Source organism: Peromyscus leucopus, chromosome 18, assembly GCF_004664715.2.
Source record: "Peromyscus leucopus breed LL Stock chromosome 18, UCI_PerLeu_2.1, whole genome shotgun sequence".
NCBI classification, from domain to species: Eukaryota; Metazoa; Chordata; class Mammalia; order Rodentia; family Cricetidae; genus Peromyscus; species Peromyscus leucopus.
The window spans coordinates 3,396,745-3,413,249 of record NC_051078.1 but is presented as its reverse complement, the minus strand read 5'-3'; the positions used below and the strand labels follow the sequence as shown (position 1 = coordinate 3,413,249).

The 16,505-nt window shown below is 50.1% G+C and overlaps 1 protein-coding gene across 2 annotated transcripts in view; it reads right to left on the bottom strand.

Moving 5' to 3' along the window:
• Os9 (OS9 endoplasmic reticulum lectin) overlaps positions 1 to 16,305 on the bottom strand; it is a 33,179-nt gene extending 16,874 nt beyond the window's left edge. The window contains exons 1-5 of one of the 2 annotated variants that reach the window (XM_028886278.2): positions 16,106 to 16,305; positions 15,501 to 15,677; positions 14,702 to 14,765; positions 14,499 to 14,575; positions 14,185 to 14,283 (exon numbers count right to left, since the gene is read on the bottom strand). In XM_028886278.2, coding sequence (XP_028742111.1) covers positions 14,185 to 14,283; positions 14,499 to 14,575; positions 14,702 to 14,765; positions 15,501 to 15,677; positions 16,106 to 16,267 — 579 coding nt within the window. In that variant the 5' untranslated portion in view covers positions 16,268 to 16,305. The remainder of the gene's footprint in view (positions 1 to 14,184; positions 14,284 to 14,498; positions 14,576 to 14,701; positions 14,766 to 15,500; positions 15,678 to 16,105) is intronic. The other variant, XM_028886279.2, reaches the window with a different exon arrangement.
• Between the last annotated feature and the right edge of the window lie 200 nt (positions 16,306 to 16,505).

Sequence of the window (16,505 nt, the reverse complement as noted above, 5' to 3'; positions counted from 1 at the left end):
CAGCATCCCCTAACTAAAAAAGAAGGAAAAAGGCAACAGGGCAAACTGACTATTTCACAAAAGCAGATAAACAAATGGCCAGCAAGTGTTTTTAAAAATGTTCATCGTCGCTGGGCAGTGGTGGCGCACGCCTTTAATCCCAGCACTCGGGAGGCAGAGGCAGGTGGATCTCTGTGAGTTCGAGGCCAGCCTGGTCTCCAAAGCGAGTTCCAGGAAAGGCACAAAGCTACACAGAGAAACCCTGTCTCGAAAAACCAAAAAAAAAAAAAAAAAAAAAAAAAAAATGTTCATCGTCTCTAGTTATCAGGGAAAGGCAAACTGAAACCACAGCCAGATGTCACCTCACTCCAGACGGAACCGTTTTAACAAAAGAAAAGGGGCCAACAGCTGGCCAGCTGTGGAGAACAGGGATCTTACACACTGCTGATGGGAAAGTAAATTACTGCAGCCATTACGGAAATTAGTGTGGAGATTCCTCAACAAATTACAAACAAGGCTGTCGTACGATCTGGTGATCCCACGTTGGGAAGGGAAGGTGCGCTGCCCATGGCTGCGGACGCAGCACAGGTAGGAGACCATGCCCAGCGACACAGAGCCGTACATTAGTGCCCAGGCCACATAAACAGGGCGTGGTGGGTCACACACTTGGGAGGGAGATGCAGGAGAGTTAGGAGTTCAAGGCCATCCTCAGCTATATAGTAAGCCTGAGGCCAGCCTACGCTACATGAAACCTGTCTCAAATGAATAAATAGAGAGAGAAAGCACGCTGAAGAGACACGATACAACACAGTCCTAACAGTCATGATATGGGTGTAGTCTAAGTGTCTATCAAATGATAGATGGACAAATGTCTGGCGTGAGGGGCTGGGGAGATGGCTTGTTTGGAAAGGTGCCCACACCCTGGGGGTTTGCTGGCCAGCCAGGACAGCTGAACCGATGAGCTGCAGAGTCAATGGGAGACCTGTCTCAAAAAACAAGGTGCAGGGGTCTGACGAGAAGGCTCAACAGGTCAGGATGCCTGTTATCAAACCTGACCATCTCAGTCCGGGCCCCAGGACCCCAAAGGTGGAAGGAGGGGACTGACTCCTGCAAGTTGTCCCGACTGCACATGCACACTGTGGCAGAGGACCTGGGTTCGGCTCCCAGCACCCACATGGAGGTCACAACCATCTGTAACTCCAGCTCCAGGGGATCTGATGGCCCCTTCGGATGTCCTTGGGTACTAGGCACACATGGTACAAAGACATACTGTAAGCCAAAACATATACATAAAAATGAAAATAAAGTTTTAAAAAACTGGTACAGAGTGATAGAATAAGACACTCAATATGGAAGCCAGACAGTGGTGACACACATCTTTAATCCCAGTACTCAGGAGGCAGAGGCAGGAAGATCTCTGTGAGTTTGAGGCCAGCCTGGTCTACAGAGTGAGTCCAGGACAGCCAGGGCTACACAGAGAAAACCTGTCTCAAAAAATAAAAATAAAAAGACAACCTACAAATACACTCACACACAGACACACACAAACGCACACATATAAGAATATTTTCATATGTATATACCACATACACAATGTAGCTAAATTGTACAACAGAATGCTATCCTGCCATAAAAGCCTAAAATTTTGTTGCTTGTAACATTGTGGATGAACTCCAGTTATTCTCCTAAGTAAAATAAACCAGACACAGAAAGACAGGTACCTCATGATCTCACTCACATGTTTAAAACTTAAAAAACAACGACAAACAAACAAAGAGAAAACACTGTAAACTGATCTTACAGAGGTGAGCATGTTAGAGTGGTTTTCAGAGGCAGGGGGAGCAGGGCAGAGGCAGGGAGATAAGCTGAGTAACAGCCATGGCGCTACGCTCAGGAGAACCGGGGTCTGTGGTCCACCGCGCAGCAGGCGGTACCGGCAGCAGCGATGTCCTGCGTTTGCTTCTGCTTTCTCATTTTGAGACAAGGTTTTCACTATGTGAATCACATGCCTACGTCTAATTTCCTCACTCAGACACCAGGCATGGACATGGCACGTAGCTACACATGCAATCAGAACACTCATACATAAAACAGGAAAATAAGTAAGTCCCAGAGGGCCACCTGCATCTTAGAAGTCTCTGCACAGCCAAAGAAACAGTGAGTGACGAGACTCAGAAAAAAGCCCACAGAGAAGGAGGAAATCTTTACTAGCTGACTATCCAACAGAGGAACAGTGGTGTCTACATTACACAAAGGACTCAGGAGCTACAACAAGAAAATCTAAAGCCTGGTGGTGGTGGCGGCGCATGCCTTTAATCCCAGCACTCGGGAGGCAGAGCCAGGCGGATCTCTGTGAGTTCGAGGCCAGCCTGGGCTACCAAGTGAGTTCCAGGAAAGGCGCAAAGCTACACAGAGAAACCCTGTCTCGAAAAACCAAAAAAAAAAAAAAAAGAAAAAAAAGAAAAAAGAAAATCTAAAAAAATGGCTAATGAGATGGGACGGTTCTCAAAAGATAAGGTTCAAATGGCCAGTGAACGTGAAAAAACATCCACCCCGGCAGCCCTGGGGAGCTGCAAATCAAACTCCACAAGACTCCATCCGACCCTACTCAGAATGGTGCCCATAAACAAGCGTCTGCAGAGGACTGCTGGTGGGAATGGAGACATCCAGTCACCACGGAAGTCAGAACGGAGGCTCCTCAGACTCTAAAAACAGCCGGGCGGGGTGGCACACGCCTTGAGCCCCAGCACGCAGGAGGCAGAGACCTGCAGATCTCTGTGAGTTCGAGGCCAGCCTGGTCTACATAGTGCGTTCTGGGTCAGCAAGGGTACACACTGAGACCCTATCTCAACAAACAAAATGTGTAAGTAAAAAATATATTATCTATGACCTAACCACACCACTCCCGGGCATTCGCCAGGACTCTAAGCCAACACACACTGAGATCCTTGCAGACCATGCTTGCTTCAGCTTAGTACACTACCGCTAAGTCCAGGTGTCCAAAACACTAGAGGAGTGGATAAAGACAATGTGGTTTGTACACACACGATTGAATTACTTTTCAGCCATAAAAAAAACAAAGATACAGGCTGGAGAGGAGGCTCAGAGGTTAAGAGCACTGGCTGCTCTTCCAGAGGACCCAGGTTCAATTCCCAGCAACCACATGGTGGCTCACAACCATCTGTAATGAGATCTGGTGCCCTCTTCTGGCCTGCACACATACATGCAGGCAGAACACTGTATACATAATAAATAAATCTTAACACACACACACACACATACCTGGCACACACCTTTAATCCCAGCACTCAGGACGCAGAGGCAGGACGATCTTTATGAGTTGGAGGCCAGCCTGGTCTACAGAGCAAGTTCTAGGAAAGATGCAAAGCTACACAGAGAAACCCTGTCTCTAAAAATAAAAACACCAAACCCCCAAACAAACCAAACCAAAAAACCAAACAACAACAACAAAGACATGCTGTGTCTTAGTCACTGTCCTGTTGCTGTGAAGAGACACCATGACCAGCGAAACTCTTATTACAGAAAGCATTTAACTGGAGGCTTGTTTGCAGTTTCAGAGGCTCCGTCCATCATGGCGAGGAGCATGGTGGCGTGCTGGAGCAGGGGTCAGGAGCTTCGCATCCTCATGCACAGGCAGTGGGCGCGTGGGCCTGGTGTGGGCTTTTGAAACCCAAAGTCCATCCCCACTTCCTCCAACAAGGCCACACCTCCCAGTCCTTCTAGTCCTTCAAGTAGTTCTACTCCCCGGTGACTAAGCTTCAAATACACGAGACTTTGGGGACCATTCTCACCTCTCATACCCCCACCCAGACAGGGTTTCTCTGCAGCCCTGGCTGTCCTGGATCTCACTCTGTAGCCCAGGCTGGCCTCGAACTCACAGAGATCCGCCTGCCTCTGCCTCCCGAGTGCTGGGATTAAAGGCGTGCGCCACCGCCGCCGCCGCCGCCGCCACCACCACCACCACCCAGCTGGCCATTCTTACTCAAACAACCCCATGCTGTTTATAGGAAAATGTATTCAACTGAAAGTAATCATATTAAGTGAATTAAGTCAGTCTCAAAAAGGGCAAATATCCCATATCTGCAGATCGCGGATTTTTATACGATACATGCGCTCATGTACATGCAGACATAACAGGAAAGGAGAAGAGGAACTGCCTATGAGGACAAAGCTGACTGGAGAGAGGCAGGCGTGGAAGAGGAGGGGAAGAGGAGGGGATAAAACACAGCGATGTCCTATGACACCTACCACGCACAACGAGTGTGTCAACTTAAAAACTGACCTCAATGTAGACCAGGCTGGCCTCGAACTCACAGAGACCCGCCTGGCTCTGCCTCCCAAGTGCTGGGATTAAAGGCGTGCGCCACCACCGCCTGACCCTTTATGTGTATTTAAACACGATTATGACCGTACATTACTACAGAAATGTAGCGAATAAACAAAGAGCTTTAGGATACAACTCAACTCACTATAGAAAAGAATCAAAGATGAAAAACAAAACGAACACACACGACACATGAACATGTTCCCGACTATAGGAGACGCCAGTGGGAAAATCCCACACCACCCATCAGCCAACTAGGAACAGCACTAAACCTCATTCTCCCGATAAAGGGCAGCTTAAAAACCAAACCAAAACAGCAAAAACACCTACAGGAGAACATGCTACGACTGAAACGTCCCCTAAAGTGGGCACGGGGGTTAGAGAGGTCGCTCAGCAGACACAAGCACTTGTCCTTTCAGGGGACCTGGATTTTGTTCCAGCATCCACATGGCAGCTCATAACTATCACTTCACCACCAGGGGATCCGGTGTTCTCTTCCTACCAGGCATGCATGTGGTACACACACACACACACACACGCACACGCACACGCACACGCACACACAAAGCATTCATACACATAAAAAAAGACAAGTAAATCTAACAAAGTCAGGGAAGGGCTGGGAGATGATGGCTCCATAAGCATGGGTGCCCGAGTGCAGACCCCCATCATCGAGTGCAGACCCCCACCACTGAGCGCAGACCCTCATCATCGAGTGCAGACCCCCACCGAGTGCAGACACCCATCTTTCACATGAAGCTCGGGCACAGCACCTATAATCCCGGCCCTTGGGACGGAGAGACAGGCAGATCCCTGGAGCCCTGACCAGCCAAATCAGTGAGCTCCGGGTTGGGTGTGAGACCCTGCTCAAAAGATGAAGGTGGGCAGCGATAGAGAAAGACGTCAACCTCTAGCCTCTCTGCCCATGCCTACACATACACACAAACATATGCATACAACATACAGCACGCACCGACACAAATCTACAAAAATATTAAATCAGGAACACGTCAAGGATGCCCACCAGGACCAGCTCTATTACTCCAGAGGCATACAAAAATGAAATGTGTAAGGGTTAAAAAGAAACCCAGGCCAGGCATATGTGGTGCACGCCTTTAATCCCAGCACCCCAGTGACAGAGGCAGACAGATCTCTATGCATCTGAGGCTAGCCTGGTCTACGTAGTAAGTCCTGGGCCTTCTGGGGGTTCATCGTGAGACCTGATTCAATTTTTAAGAATTCACAAGACAGAAATGAGACACATTTAGGTGTGGTAAACACGCCTATATCCCAGCACTCAGTAGACTGAGGCAGGAGGATCATGGGCACAAGGCCAGATCAACTACACAGCAAGACGATCTCGAGAAGCAAAGAGGTGGGCTAGAGAGAGCCCAGAGGTTAAGCACACTGGCTGCTCCTACCGAGGACCCAGGCTTGATTCTCAGGGAATCCGACGCCATCTTCTGGCTTCTCTGGGCACTGCATGCATGTGGTGCACAGATACACACGAAGGAAGAAAACTAACAATTGGGCTAGAGACAGCTCAGAGGGTGTGGTGGTTTGAACAAGAACAGCTCCCGAAGGCCTGTGCGTGGGAAGGCTTAGCACTGGGAGCAGAGCTGTTAGAAAGGACTAGAAGGATTGGGGGGTGCGGCCTTGTGGAAGGAAGTGTGTCACTGAAACTAAGCAAGGCCCCCAATTAGATGCTTCCCTGTGTCAAAGTTGCCTTGGTCACGGTGTCCTCACAGCGAGAGAGCACTAAGATACTGGGCAAACGCACCTGAAGCACAAGCCCGGCGGCCCGAGTTCAATCCCTGGGACTCCTCAAAGTGTCCGCTGACCTCCAAACACACCCACGGCCTGCCCCCCCCCCATAAGCACAACACGTATCTCACACACATATACATACCATCATAATAGTCTCTGTTTTGTTTTGTTTTTTTGAGACAGGGCTTCTTTTGTGTCGCAGCCTTGGTGGTCCTCAAACTCACTCTGCAGACCGGGCAGGCTTCACACAATGTTTTCAATTAAAGAAGGATCCCGGAAAGTAGAGGGAAGTCCGGCCCCTCAGGACTGCCAGAGGGATGTGAAAGGAGGCGGCTGCTGTGGAGAACCTGTCAGCAGATCCTTAAACACTAAACAAATGCAGCAGTCCAATCCACTCCTAGGTAGAGACCAATCAAACCCTGAAAACACAGTCAAAGGGGCTTGTGTGCACCCACACCGCTCACAACAGCTCAGTGGTGGTGACCCTCAGGTGTGCACCGAGTGACAAATGAACAAGCAGACACGTGGGATATCTACAGAAGGTGGAACATGAAGCCACCAAAGGAATAGATCTCCATAAATACTATGTCATGGTTGAAAACAACACACTGGAACAAATATTTTATAATCCTACTTATATGATGTGCTGACTAGTTTTATGTCAACTTGACACAAGCTAAAATCATCTGAGAGGAGGGAACCTCAATTGAGAAAACACCTCCATAAGATCAGGCTGTAGGTAAGCCTGTAGGGCATTTTCCTAATTAGTGATTGATGGCGGAGGATCTAGGCCACTGTGGGAGATGCCATCCCTGGGCTGGTGAAGCCATGGTGAGCAAGACAGTAAACAGCCCTCCTCCACGGCCTCTGCTTCAGCTGCTGCCTCCAGGTTCCCACCCTGCTTGAGTCCTGTCCTGACTGCCTTCAGTGCTGTGGAAGTGTAAGCCGAATAAACCCTTTCCTCCCCCCTCAGCAATAGGAACCCTGACTAAGCACATGAGGTACTGTATGGAACTGGCATATCCACACAGGGAAAAGCAGAAGGAAGCGGGGAAGCGAGGAACGGGGAATTACCACTTACGGAGAAGTACTTCTGTTGGGAATGACGCAAAGGTTGGAAACAGCAACTGCGGGTACACAACATCGGGGATATACCCAGTGCCGCCACGCTGTACACCTGAGTGTAAGACTGGTAACTTGGGTAGTACGAATTCTTTCCCACAATAAAAATAATAAGACATTAGAAGGATGTCTCTACATGCAAAAGGCAGGTCACCAAAAAAAGGGGCAATGGCTCCGACTCATTCACAGGACATGTGTTCCTATAGCACGTGGTTCTGTTTCTTGTTTCCCCAGGGAACCTGTACATTGCCCAGTGACCCCCACGGCAGCAATGAGCCTCAGAACATCAGAGCTAAGTGTGAGGGCGCATGCCTTTAATCCCAGAACTTGGGAGGCAGAGGCAGGCAGATCTCTGTGAGTTCGAGGCCAGCCTGGGCAACCCTATCTTGAAACAAAACAAACAAACAAAAAGCCCAAACCCAACAATGTACATTTTCTGTGATGTATGTATATTTATAATAAAAATACATGGAAAAGGTCAACTGCACTCTCTAGAAGGAGGGGAGGTTAGGTTTCACTGTGCATTGGCGTCTTAACTCCCCCTCCAAACAGAACATAGACTGGATGTAGAGGTGCATGCCTGTAATTCCAGAACCCGGGAGGCAGAGACTGGAGGATCCCACGTTTGAGGCCAGGCTTGGCTATATAGCAAGGCCCTGTCTTAAAAACCCTCTTCCCAAGGCCAAAACAATGACAACAGCAAGAGGTTCAAAGCCAAGGTGGAAAATAGCAGCATCAGTCCTCTCGGAAGCAGCCTGCTCTGTTTGAGCTTGTCATAATTAAGAAGAAGAAAAACCAGCCTGTGATACTGCTAGAATCACAAATATCTGAGATCCGGATCCAACTTCATTTAATCCCATATTGCTCCCAGAGACTACATCATCATCATCATCGTTTATTTTTTAAGATAGAGTCTCACTCCATAGCCTAGGCACGCACCACTGAAACCGCTTCAGGAGAGATCACCAACGACCATCGTCACGCTCCGGTGTGCCGGCCAGGGCGACAGGGAGTAAAGGGTTCACACTTTCACCCGGTGCCCTTCATACCCCGTGCCTGCCTGGATCTTCCTAAATGCCTATGACCACCCACGGCCGTCGAGTCTTCCTCCTCTTTGATGTAGCCAGCACCATGGCCCTGTCCTTCCTTGAAATCTGTCCTTCCTGGGTCCTGTGGCACAGTATCACTTTCTGAGGCCATTTCTTAGGAAAGTCTCTCTCTACTTGCTCTCTAGAACGCTATGATGGCTTCCTCAGACATAGGCTTGTCTCCAAATCTCAATCCTCCTGCCTCAGCTTTAGGGTTAGGGTGTTGGGATTACAGGTGCAAGTCAACACGTCCAGCTTTTACCCTACTTTCTCAACAATTTCATCAGTGTATATTTCATCCACACCCATGGCTTCCACATCTACAGATGAGGATCACACCCTGGCTGTGATTTGATCTCTCCAGATCCACGGATCTCCCTCCTCTTGGAAATCTCCGCTCCCACCCATGCCCGAAAGTCACTAGAAGTATCATGGAAAACCAGACTCACCATTTCCCTTTGCCACGCTCCTCCTCTGCCCACCATCTACCCAAGAATCACTCTCAAGTCTTTCCTCTTATGCTGTTGACTTTTCTCACTAACCCCTCTCCAGAAGTCCGCTTCTCACCCCCGGTCATCTTTATTTCTCATCTGGATTACCATATTACCTAACTGGTCGCTCAATCGTTGGTTATAAGCCAGAGCGAACATGTCTCATCATCCTGTTTATTACCCACTTCCCACTGTCTCATGGCTCAGCCCAAGAACAGAGCTGGCACAGCCATATCTAGATGGAACGGCAGAAGTCACAAAGCCAGCTCAGCTGCATGACAAGGATCCAGCAGAGCTGAGCCACGTGGTGGCTGCCATGCCACCTTTGGTTATCATCTCCACCTGCTAGATACTTGGGGCACTTTTAACATTTGTACAATTTGGGGATATTGGATTGATGGAAAATGTCTTCTATATCATTTATGCCTTCTCCCAGGAGTATTGCTTTTAAATTTCCCCAGGAAGGTCCTGAGCATACTACCTCTCCTGCTTTTAGGGAGATAACCTTATCTACTTGAAGATCTTCCTTGCACCTTGGAGGTTGTGACACACATAAAGAATCCAGAACTAACTCACTCACTCTCTCTCTCTCTCTCTCTCTTTTGGTTTTTGTATTTTGGAGAAAGGGTTTCCTGTGAAACAGTTCTGGCTGTCCTGGAACTCACTCTGTAGCCCAGGCTAGCCTCAAACTCACAGAGATCCGCCTGCCTCTGCCTCCCGAGTGCTGGGATTAAAAGTGTGTGCCACCACCGCCCAGCAAGAATCCATAAGTGTCTTTATGAGGCTATGAGACACTCTTGAAACATCTGTCCCTGTACTTACTTAGGAACGACATAATCAAAACAAAGTAAACTTAAAAAGGTCAACAAGACTCAGCGGGCTAGAGAAGTTGGCCACAGATCAGACCTCAAGCCTCTTCCCACTGTACGCTCAGACAGTTACATGACATGTACAGCAACAAAGTTAGATTGGCTGGAGTTACCTCTGCCCTACACAAGACTTACATTAAAGTATGAGATGGAAAGATGATAAAAGGATGAGATGTCAAGATCTCCCTTTCTTAGAAAAGTCAGCACATGCAGAGCCACTCTGGTGTCGTATGAGCAAAGAAGAGAATGCCAGGATTCGACACATAAACGAAGTCTATAAGGATATAAAATATGAACATTGTATTATGCCAGAATTTAAATAATAACTGCAGCAGCTTTGGCCTGAGGATTTTTCTTGGGCACTCTGATCATTAAGAGTTAATAATATTCCGGTGGCGGCAGCGGCAGCGGCGCACGCCTTTAGTCCCAGCACTTGGAAGGCAGAGCCAGGCTGATTTCTGTGAGTTCGAGGCCAGCCTGGTCTACAGAGTGAGATCCAGGACAGGCTCCAAAGCTACACAGAGAAGGCCTGTTTCAGAAAAACAAAACAAAACAAAAAAACAAAACCAAAAACAACAAAAGAGTTAATAATGCACTGCTTGGGACATGGTAATCTGCCTGGGCTGGTTTGGATTTTTTTTTTTTTTGGTCTAGCATCCTTGAAGCAACCAGAGTTATTGGCCTGAGCACAGGCTGTCATCTGCCTCTAGATTCTTAAAAACTGGGTTATGGGGTTAATGAATATAAACGATCTGTTTATCAATGATGTCCGAAATTGAGGAAAAGGTAACTCTGCTCTCTCATAGTTTATCAATGACGACTAAAAATGAACAAGAGGAAGTAAAACACATGTCCAAACACAAAAATGATATGACCTGTGTTTTGGAACATGAATGCATCCCTGCTTACTGAATTCTGTATCAATTAAGAAACACTGGCTGTGAGTCAGTCCGGCTGCAGGATCCTCCCGACCACTGTACCTGGCTCACTCCTTCCCTCACCGACTCCTCACCTCCTCTCTGGGCCTGTTCTCTGGGCCTGTCACCTGTCTCTGGCTCCCAGCAAGAAGCCACTCGAAACCCACGTCCTGTCTCCTAACAGCTCCCACTCCATCTCCCACATCCTTCCTCAGGATGAGCCTTCCCATCCCTGTGACTCTCCAAAGCCTTCCTTCGGCACCTGAGGGCCCTTCCCGCCCGCCCGCCAGGGCCACCTCCTCCCTCCCTAGCCTCTACACCTGCTGACCACACTTGTGTCAATGATCAGTTCAAAGGTCACTTTCTTAGCAGGCCTTCCTTTTACCTCCCACTTAGTTCCCCTGCCTGCCTTCCTGTGGTGCGCACCTCACCTGGATGGTACTGATCCTGCCCCCCCCCGTTCCGTGAACACCTGTCTCCTAAGGACAAAGACAATGACTCAGTCACCTCTCTATCCCAAGGTACAGGGCGTGTGTTCAGTGGACAGGGAAGATGCCATACAGCCAAGTGCTAGGATACAATCCAGTGTGATAACGGATTTCACACATGGATGTGGCTATCTGCATACGAATCACTGAAGGAACAGAACAGACTTTCGGGGTGAGTCAACCAAGGTAACATTTGAGGTCAGGCATGGTGGCGCAGGCCTTTAATCCCAGCACTTGAGAGGCAGAGGCAAGAAAATCTGTGAGTTCGAGGCCAGCCTGGTCTACATAGAGTGTTCCAGAACAGCCAAGGCTACATAGAGATCCTGTCTCAAAAAGAAAGAAGGAAGGAAGGAAGGAAGGAAGGAAGGAAGCACTTGAACTCGCTGTCATTCATTCTGTTCACTGAGTGAATACTCGGGCACCATCCCAGGAACTGGGAGAAACCGGACAGGAATAGACCCTCCCTTCTTAGGGCTCTTTTTAGTGCAGATGTTAAAGCAGGAGCATCTCAGGCAATGGCACATGTTCTTGTTTGTTTCTGAGACAGCCTTTCATTCTGTAACCCAGAATGGCCGAGAACTCACGATGGAGCCCAGGCTGGCCCCAAACTTGGCAGTCATCCCCTGTCTCAGACTCCTAAGTGCTGGGATTATAGGACTGAGCCACCCCATGGCCAGTTTATGATCCTGACGTTAAAGAATATAAAACACTATAAATGCTCACCAGGATGAAAGGGGACCTGTGTTTGTGTATCCACACAAGGTATCATTCGAGCATAACCTGACTGGAGGAACAGAGCCAGCCATTTGAAGAACGCTACGCCATTCCCAGCAGAGGGACAAGGCCACTGTGACAGAAACACGATGCGTATTTTTATCTCCAGCCTAGATTTCGTTCACAGAGCTAATTGCGACTGCAGATCACCAGTGGGATGTCTGACCGGCCTCTGACCTCCATATGCACAAACCCCACCCATCTTCCTTCTCCAGCCTGCTCCTTCACACTGTCATAAACGGCAATTCCATCACTGCGGCTGCTGACGATAAAACAAACGGTCATAACCATCCTTCACTCGGCCCCATGTCCAACTCAACACCGAATCTACAGCACCGTGGGGAGCCGATAGAAGCGAAGTACAATGATACACACCGAAAATGCTGGGAGGAGCTGGGGAGACGGCTCGGTGGTTAAGAGAACATACTGCTCTTGCAGAGGACGAGATTCGGTTTGCAGGACCCAGAATGGGGGGCTCACACCTGCCTGCAACTCCAGCCCCAGGGGATCTGACTCCCTCTGGCCCCCGAGGGCGGGGCACCTGCACACACACACACACACACACACACACACACACACACACACACACACACGCACGCACACACACACCTACATATTTTTTTAAAAAGCTTTAAAACAGAAGCTGGAGAGATGGCTCAGTGGTTAAGAGCACTGGCTGCTCTTCCAGAGGACCAGGGTTCAAGTCCCAGCACCCACATGGCAGCTCATGTCTGTCTGTAACTCCAGTTCCAGGGGATCTGAAACCCTCATACAGACATGCACAGGTAAAACACCAATGCACATTAAAAAAAAAAAAAAAAGTTTAAAAGCAGTTTCTTTTTTAAGTACTTTTAAGTGTTATAATGAAACCTACTCTTTTATATAAAATTAATTAAAAAAAATTAAAATTAAAGAACAACATAAATCCAGAATTTGGCTGTTTCCCACCCTTCCCAGCACCACGCAGTCACTGCAGAAGCACTGACTGATTTCCGGGACCCGGCAGGGGTGGCAGCGGATTCGTACGGCAGCACAGTGGAGCCAGCTCACCCCACCTCACATGGAGCAAGACGGTCCACGTCATACCGAGCTTGACTGGGCCGGGAGGGAGTACCCATACAACGGATAACTGCTAACACTGAACCTTCTTCCCACTCTCGGGGTTGGGTGTCCAATGCTAGTGCACAATTGACTGTGCACATCTATTTTACACAAACCCAGTGCTGGCAGGTGTCTACGATGGTGCAGACGGAGCGGCTTTTCTGCACACATCTGCCTGTCTGCCCCCTGCCTGTCTCCACTCAGCGATAGGCCGGGAGGTAAGGACCATTGGTCAGGAGGCTATTGGCCAAGATGGTGAGAATTAAGGGTCCCAACCACAGGACGAAGGAGGGTTTTCTTTTGTTTGTTAGTTTGTTAGTACAATATTTTGTCATGTAGTCCATGCAAGCCTTGAGCCCACAATGCTCCTGCCTCAGCCTCCCAGCTTACTGAGATTACAGGTATATGCTACCATACCCAACTGAAGAGAGGTTTCGGTTTTTTGAAGCTATCCTGGAACTCACCAGGTAGATCAGGCTTGGCCTCAAACTCAGGGATCGCCTGCCTCTGTCTCCAGAGTGCTAGGATTAAAGTCGTGCGCCACCACGCCCCGCCCTGAAGAGAACTTTAATAGATCCTTAGAAGAGAGAAGAGACGCTTCCCTTCTCATCCTCACCCCTTAGCCATGGTTCTCAACCTCCCTCACGCTGCAACCCTTTAATACGGTTCCTCGTGTTGTGGTGACCCCCAACCATGAAATTATTTTCGTTGCTACTTCATAACTGTAATTTTGCTACTGTTATGAATCGTAATGAAAATATCTGATATGCAGCCTATCTGATATGGGACCCCTGTGAAAGGGCCAGTCCATCCCTTGAAGGGGCCGCGACCCACAGGTTGAGAACCACCGCCTTCATGACTTTCTTCAGACTCATGTCTTATGTTAGCGTCGTCCCCTACTCCACCCAGGTCCTTCCACCCATGAAGGCGCTTCCTGTTTGCTCCCACTTTCCCAGAAGAGTTAAGACCAGCACCTCAATGCTACCTCCAGAGCTTGAGGAGTCAAAGACAGACACTAACATTAACAGCTCAGGTGAACGTAAGGAGAAATGCTGGAAAGATTAAATACGGCTGGAGGCCCTGAGGGTAGCATATGGGAAATGCAGAATTAAATTACCTCTGAAAACCCAGACAATGGCATCTAGCTGCCAACTAGATCTGGGCCTGACACCTGACTGCCTCCCTCCCAGAGAAGTTAGACTGTGAGTTGGGGACCCTTTTCCTGCCTTCTTTGGAGTCTTACCCGAACTTCGGCCTCTCGGGGCCTCCCGTTGAGATCACACTTGGACCCGTTGCCATAGGTCTGGCTGTGGTAGCGTTTCAGCCGATGCTGCTTGGAGGCCTGGAGGGAACGCCAGGCAGGGTGGAGAGGGTATGAGAAAAAGAAACCACACGGAAGAACAGCACTAGCCTCCCGCAGGAACCTGGGGATCGCAGGACTCCAGGTCCCAGGGGAACGTGGTCTTGATGGGCGCCAAACCCCAGGAAACACTCCAGCTAAATCTGACCCTCCCTCGTTGCCTGGGCAGCTTGGCCTGACCCCACACCCCTTGTTACCTTGGCGGTTTCATCATCCCAGTTGAAAGCTGACTGATAATAGCCGAGGTAGAGGACGTCACCTTTGACCTCGGAGTCTGGAAGAGAAGCCACGGGTAAAGTGCATTATTCTCACTATGAAGTCTAGAAGGAAGAGGACTGGGAGGGAGATCACCTTCCACACCTGATGGTGAAGGCTCGGGGGAAATGTAAGAGTGAGTCACCTTCCATATGGTACTGCTGGATATGGCGTCCATAACAGAATTCATACGTCCACCAGTCCTTGGTCTGACGAATGAAAAACAAACAACCATGGGGCATGAACATCCTTCTTTTTGAGACCACAGTCCCCTGGCTCCCAGACACTTAAACTGCCATTTAGTCCTTATCCCCTCTGCCCTCTCATTCCTTCTCCAGACTCTGTGAGAAGGGCAGCTGTCTTCCTTCCACGGCTGGAGACGCACATCTAAAGTATGACTGCTTTCCACACCTGCCCTTTCTTTCCCTTTTCTTTTTCTTTTTGTCAGGGGAGGGATGAGGCAGGACCATGCTATGGGGTCCAGCCTGGGGTCACAGACAAGAGTCCCTCCCCGCCCTCCATAAAGGTAAGAAATCATGGTATCCTTGAAGCTCTCGGATGAAGACTCCCACAGGTTCAAGTATTAATTGAACGTCCCCAACTACAGTGGACTCCTGAGATGAAGAGCGACAGGGGCAGACGCTGGCATTCTGGGTGGGCTCCTGCTTCTGCAGTCCCACCACGGCCCCTCTTTATTACTTTGATCGTGGTTCAACCTGCTTTGAGATCTTTTATTGTAACCCTTCCCCACATCCTGCAAATGGGTCATTTGTGGATGCACACGAGTCTCTCTGCTCCCCCACGCTTCCTGTCCGTAAACATATCTAGTACACCAGTAGCCCCTTAACTTCCACAGTCCCCCCACCCACCCCCACCCCAGGACGCACTCCTTCCCTAGCAACTCCAGCTCAAGACTACCTTCCACCCACCCCGGGTCCTTTCACCTTCAACAGACAGGGAGCATCTCTCATTGGGCTCAACAACTCCGGAATCCCGGGCCCTTGGTAAGCAGGTGCCTCCTCCTCCCTTTCACGCTGGAAGTGAATAGCTCCAGCTGGCAGGCGGCACTCATAGCGCTGCTTGTACTTGGACGACACCACCACCACGTCCGAAGCTTGGCTCTGGGAAAGAAGGGTCGGGGAGGGGGGCAGGGAGGCAGAGGCTGGGATCGAGAACAACGAGATCCCTCTTCAGACCCTGGGGAAGTGCCCAGTCGGAAGAGAGAATAAAGCCGCGAGCCCTCCAGCTGCGTGCGGGGAGCGGGGAGGGGGGGAGGTTAAGGGCGCTCTCACTTCCCCACCGGGCAGCCCGGGCTGCTTTCACCGTGACCCGGGAGGGACGTCCACGGCGGGAAGCCCCACCCCTGCCGGTGCCTGGTCCCCAGGGGCGCGGGTCTGCCCGCGATCCCCGGCGGTCCTGGGAGAAACACCACCTCCTCTTCGCCGTCCCCTTTCCATCTCCGGCGCCGGGCTCGCAGCTGCCCTTCCTCCTTCACCGTGCGCGCCCCCTTCCTCTTTGCACAGGACCCTCGCCCCCACGCCCCCCTCACCTGCCCTCCCATGACAGGCAACGGCAGGATCTGGATGCCATAGCGCATCTCGCTCAGCTCCTCCAGATTCAGGCTCCCGACGCCACCCGTCAGGGGCGCAGGGAACAGGAGCCCCAGCAGCAGCAGCCCCAACAGGCTGGACAGCAGCGTTTCCGCCGCCATCTTTCGTTCCGTCTTAGCCGGAGACGTTCCTTCCGCCCCGAACCTGGCAGCGGCCTCACCCGCCCATGAGCGCCCCGAGCTCTCATTGGCTGCCCGGCCCATCTCTCTTACGTAACCGATCCTCATTTGTAAACGTGGCGTCAAAGCCTCTGGGGAGGCGGGTCATCACTGTTTAAAAAAAAAAAAAAATCAATCGCTGCTCATGATTGGCCAGGGATAAGAGCCAATCATCAACGAG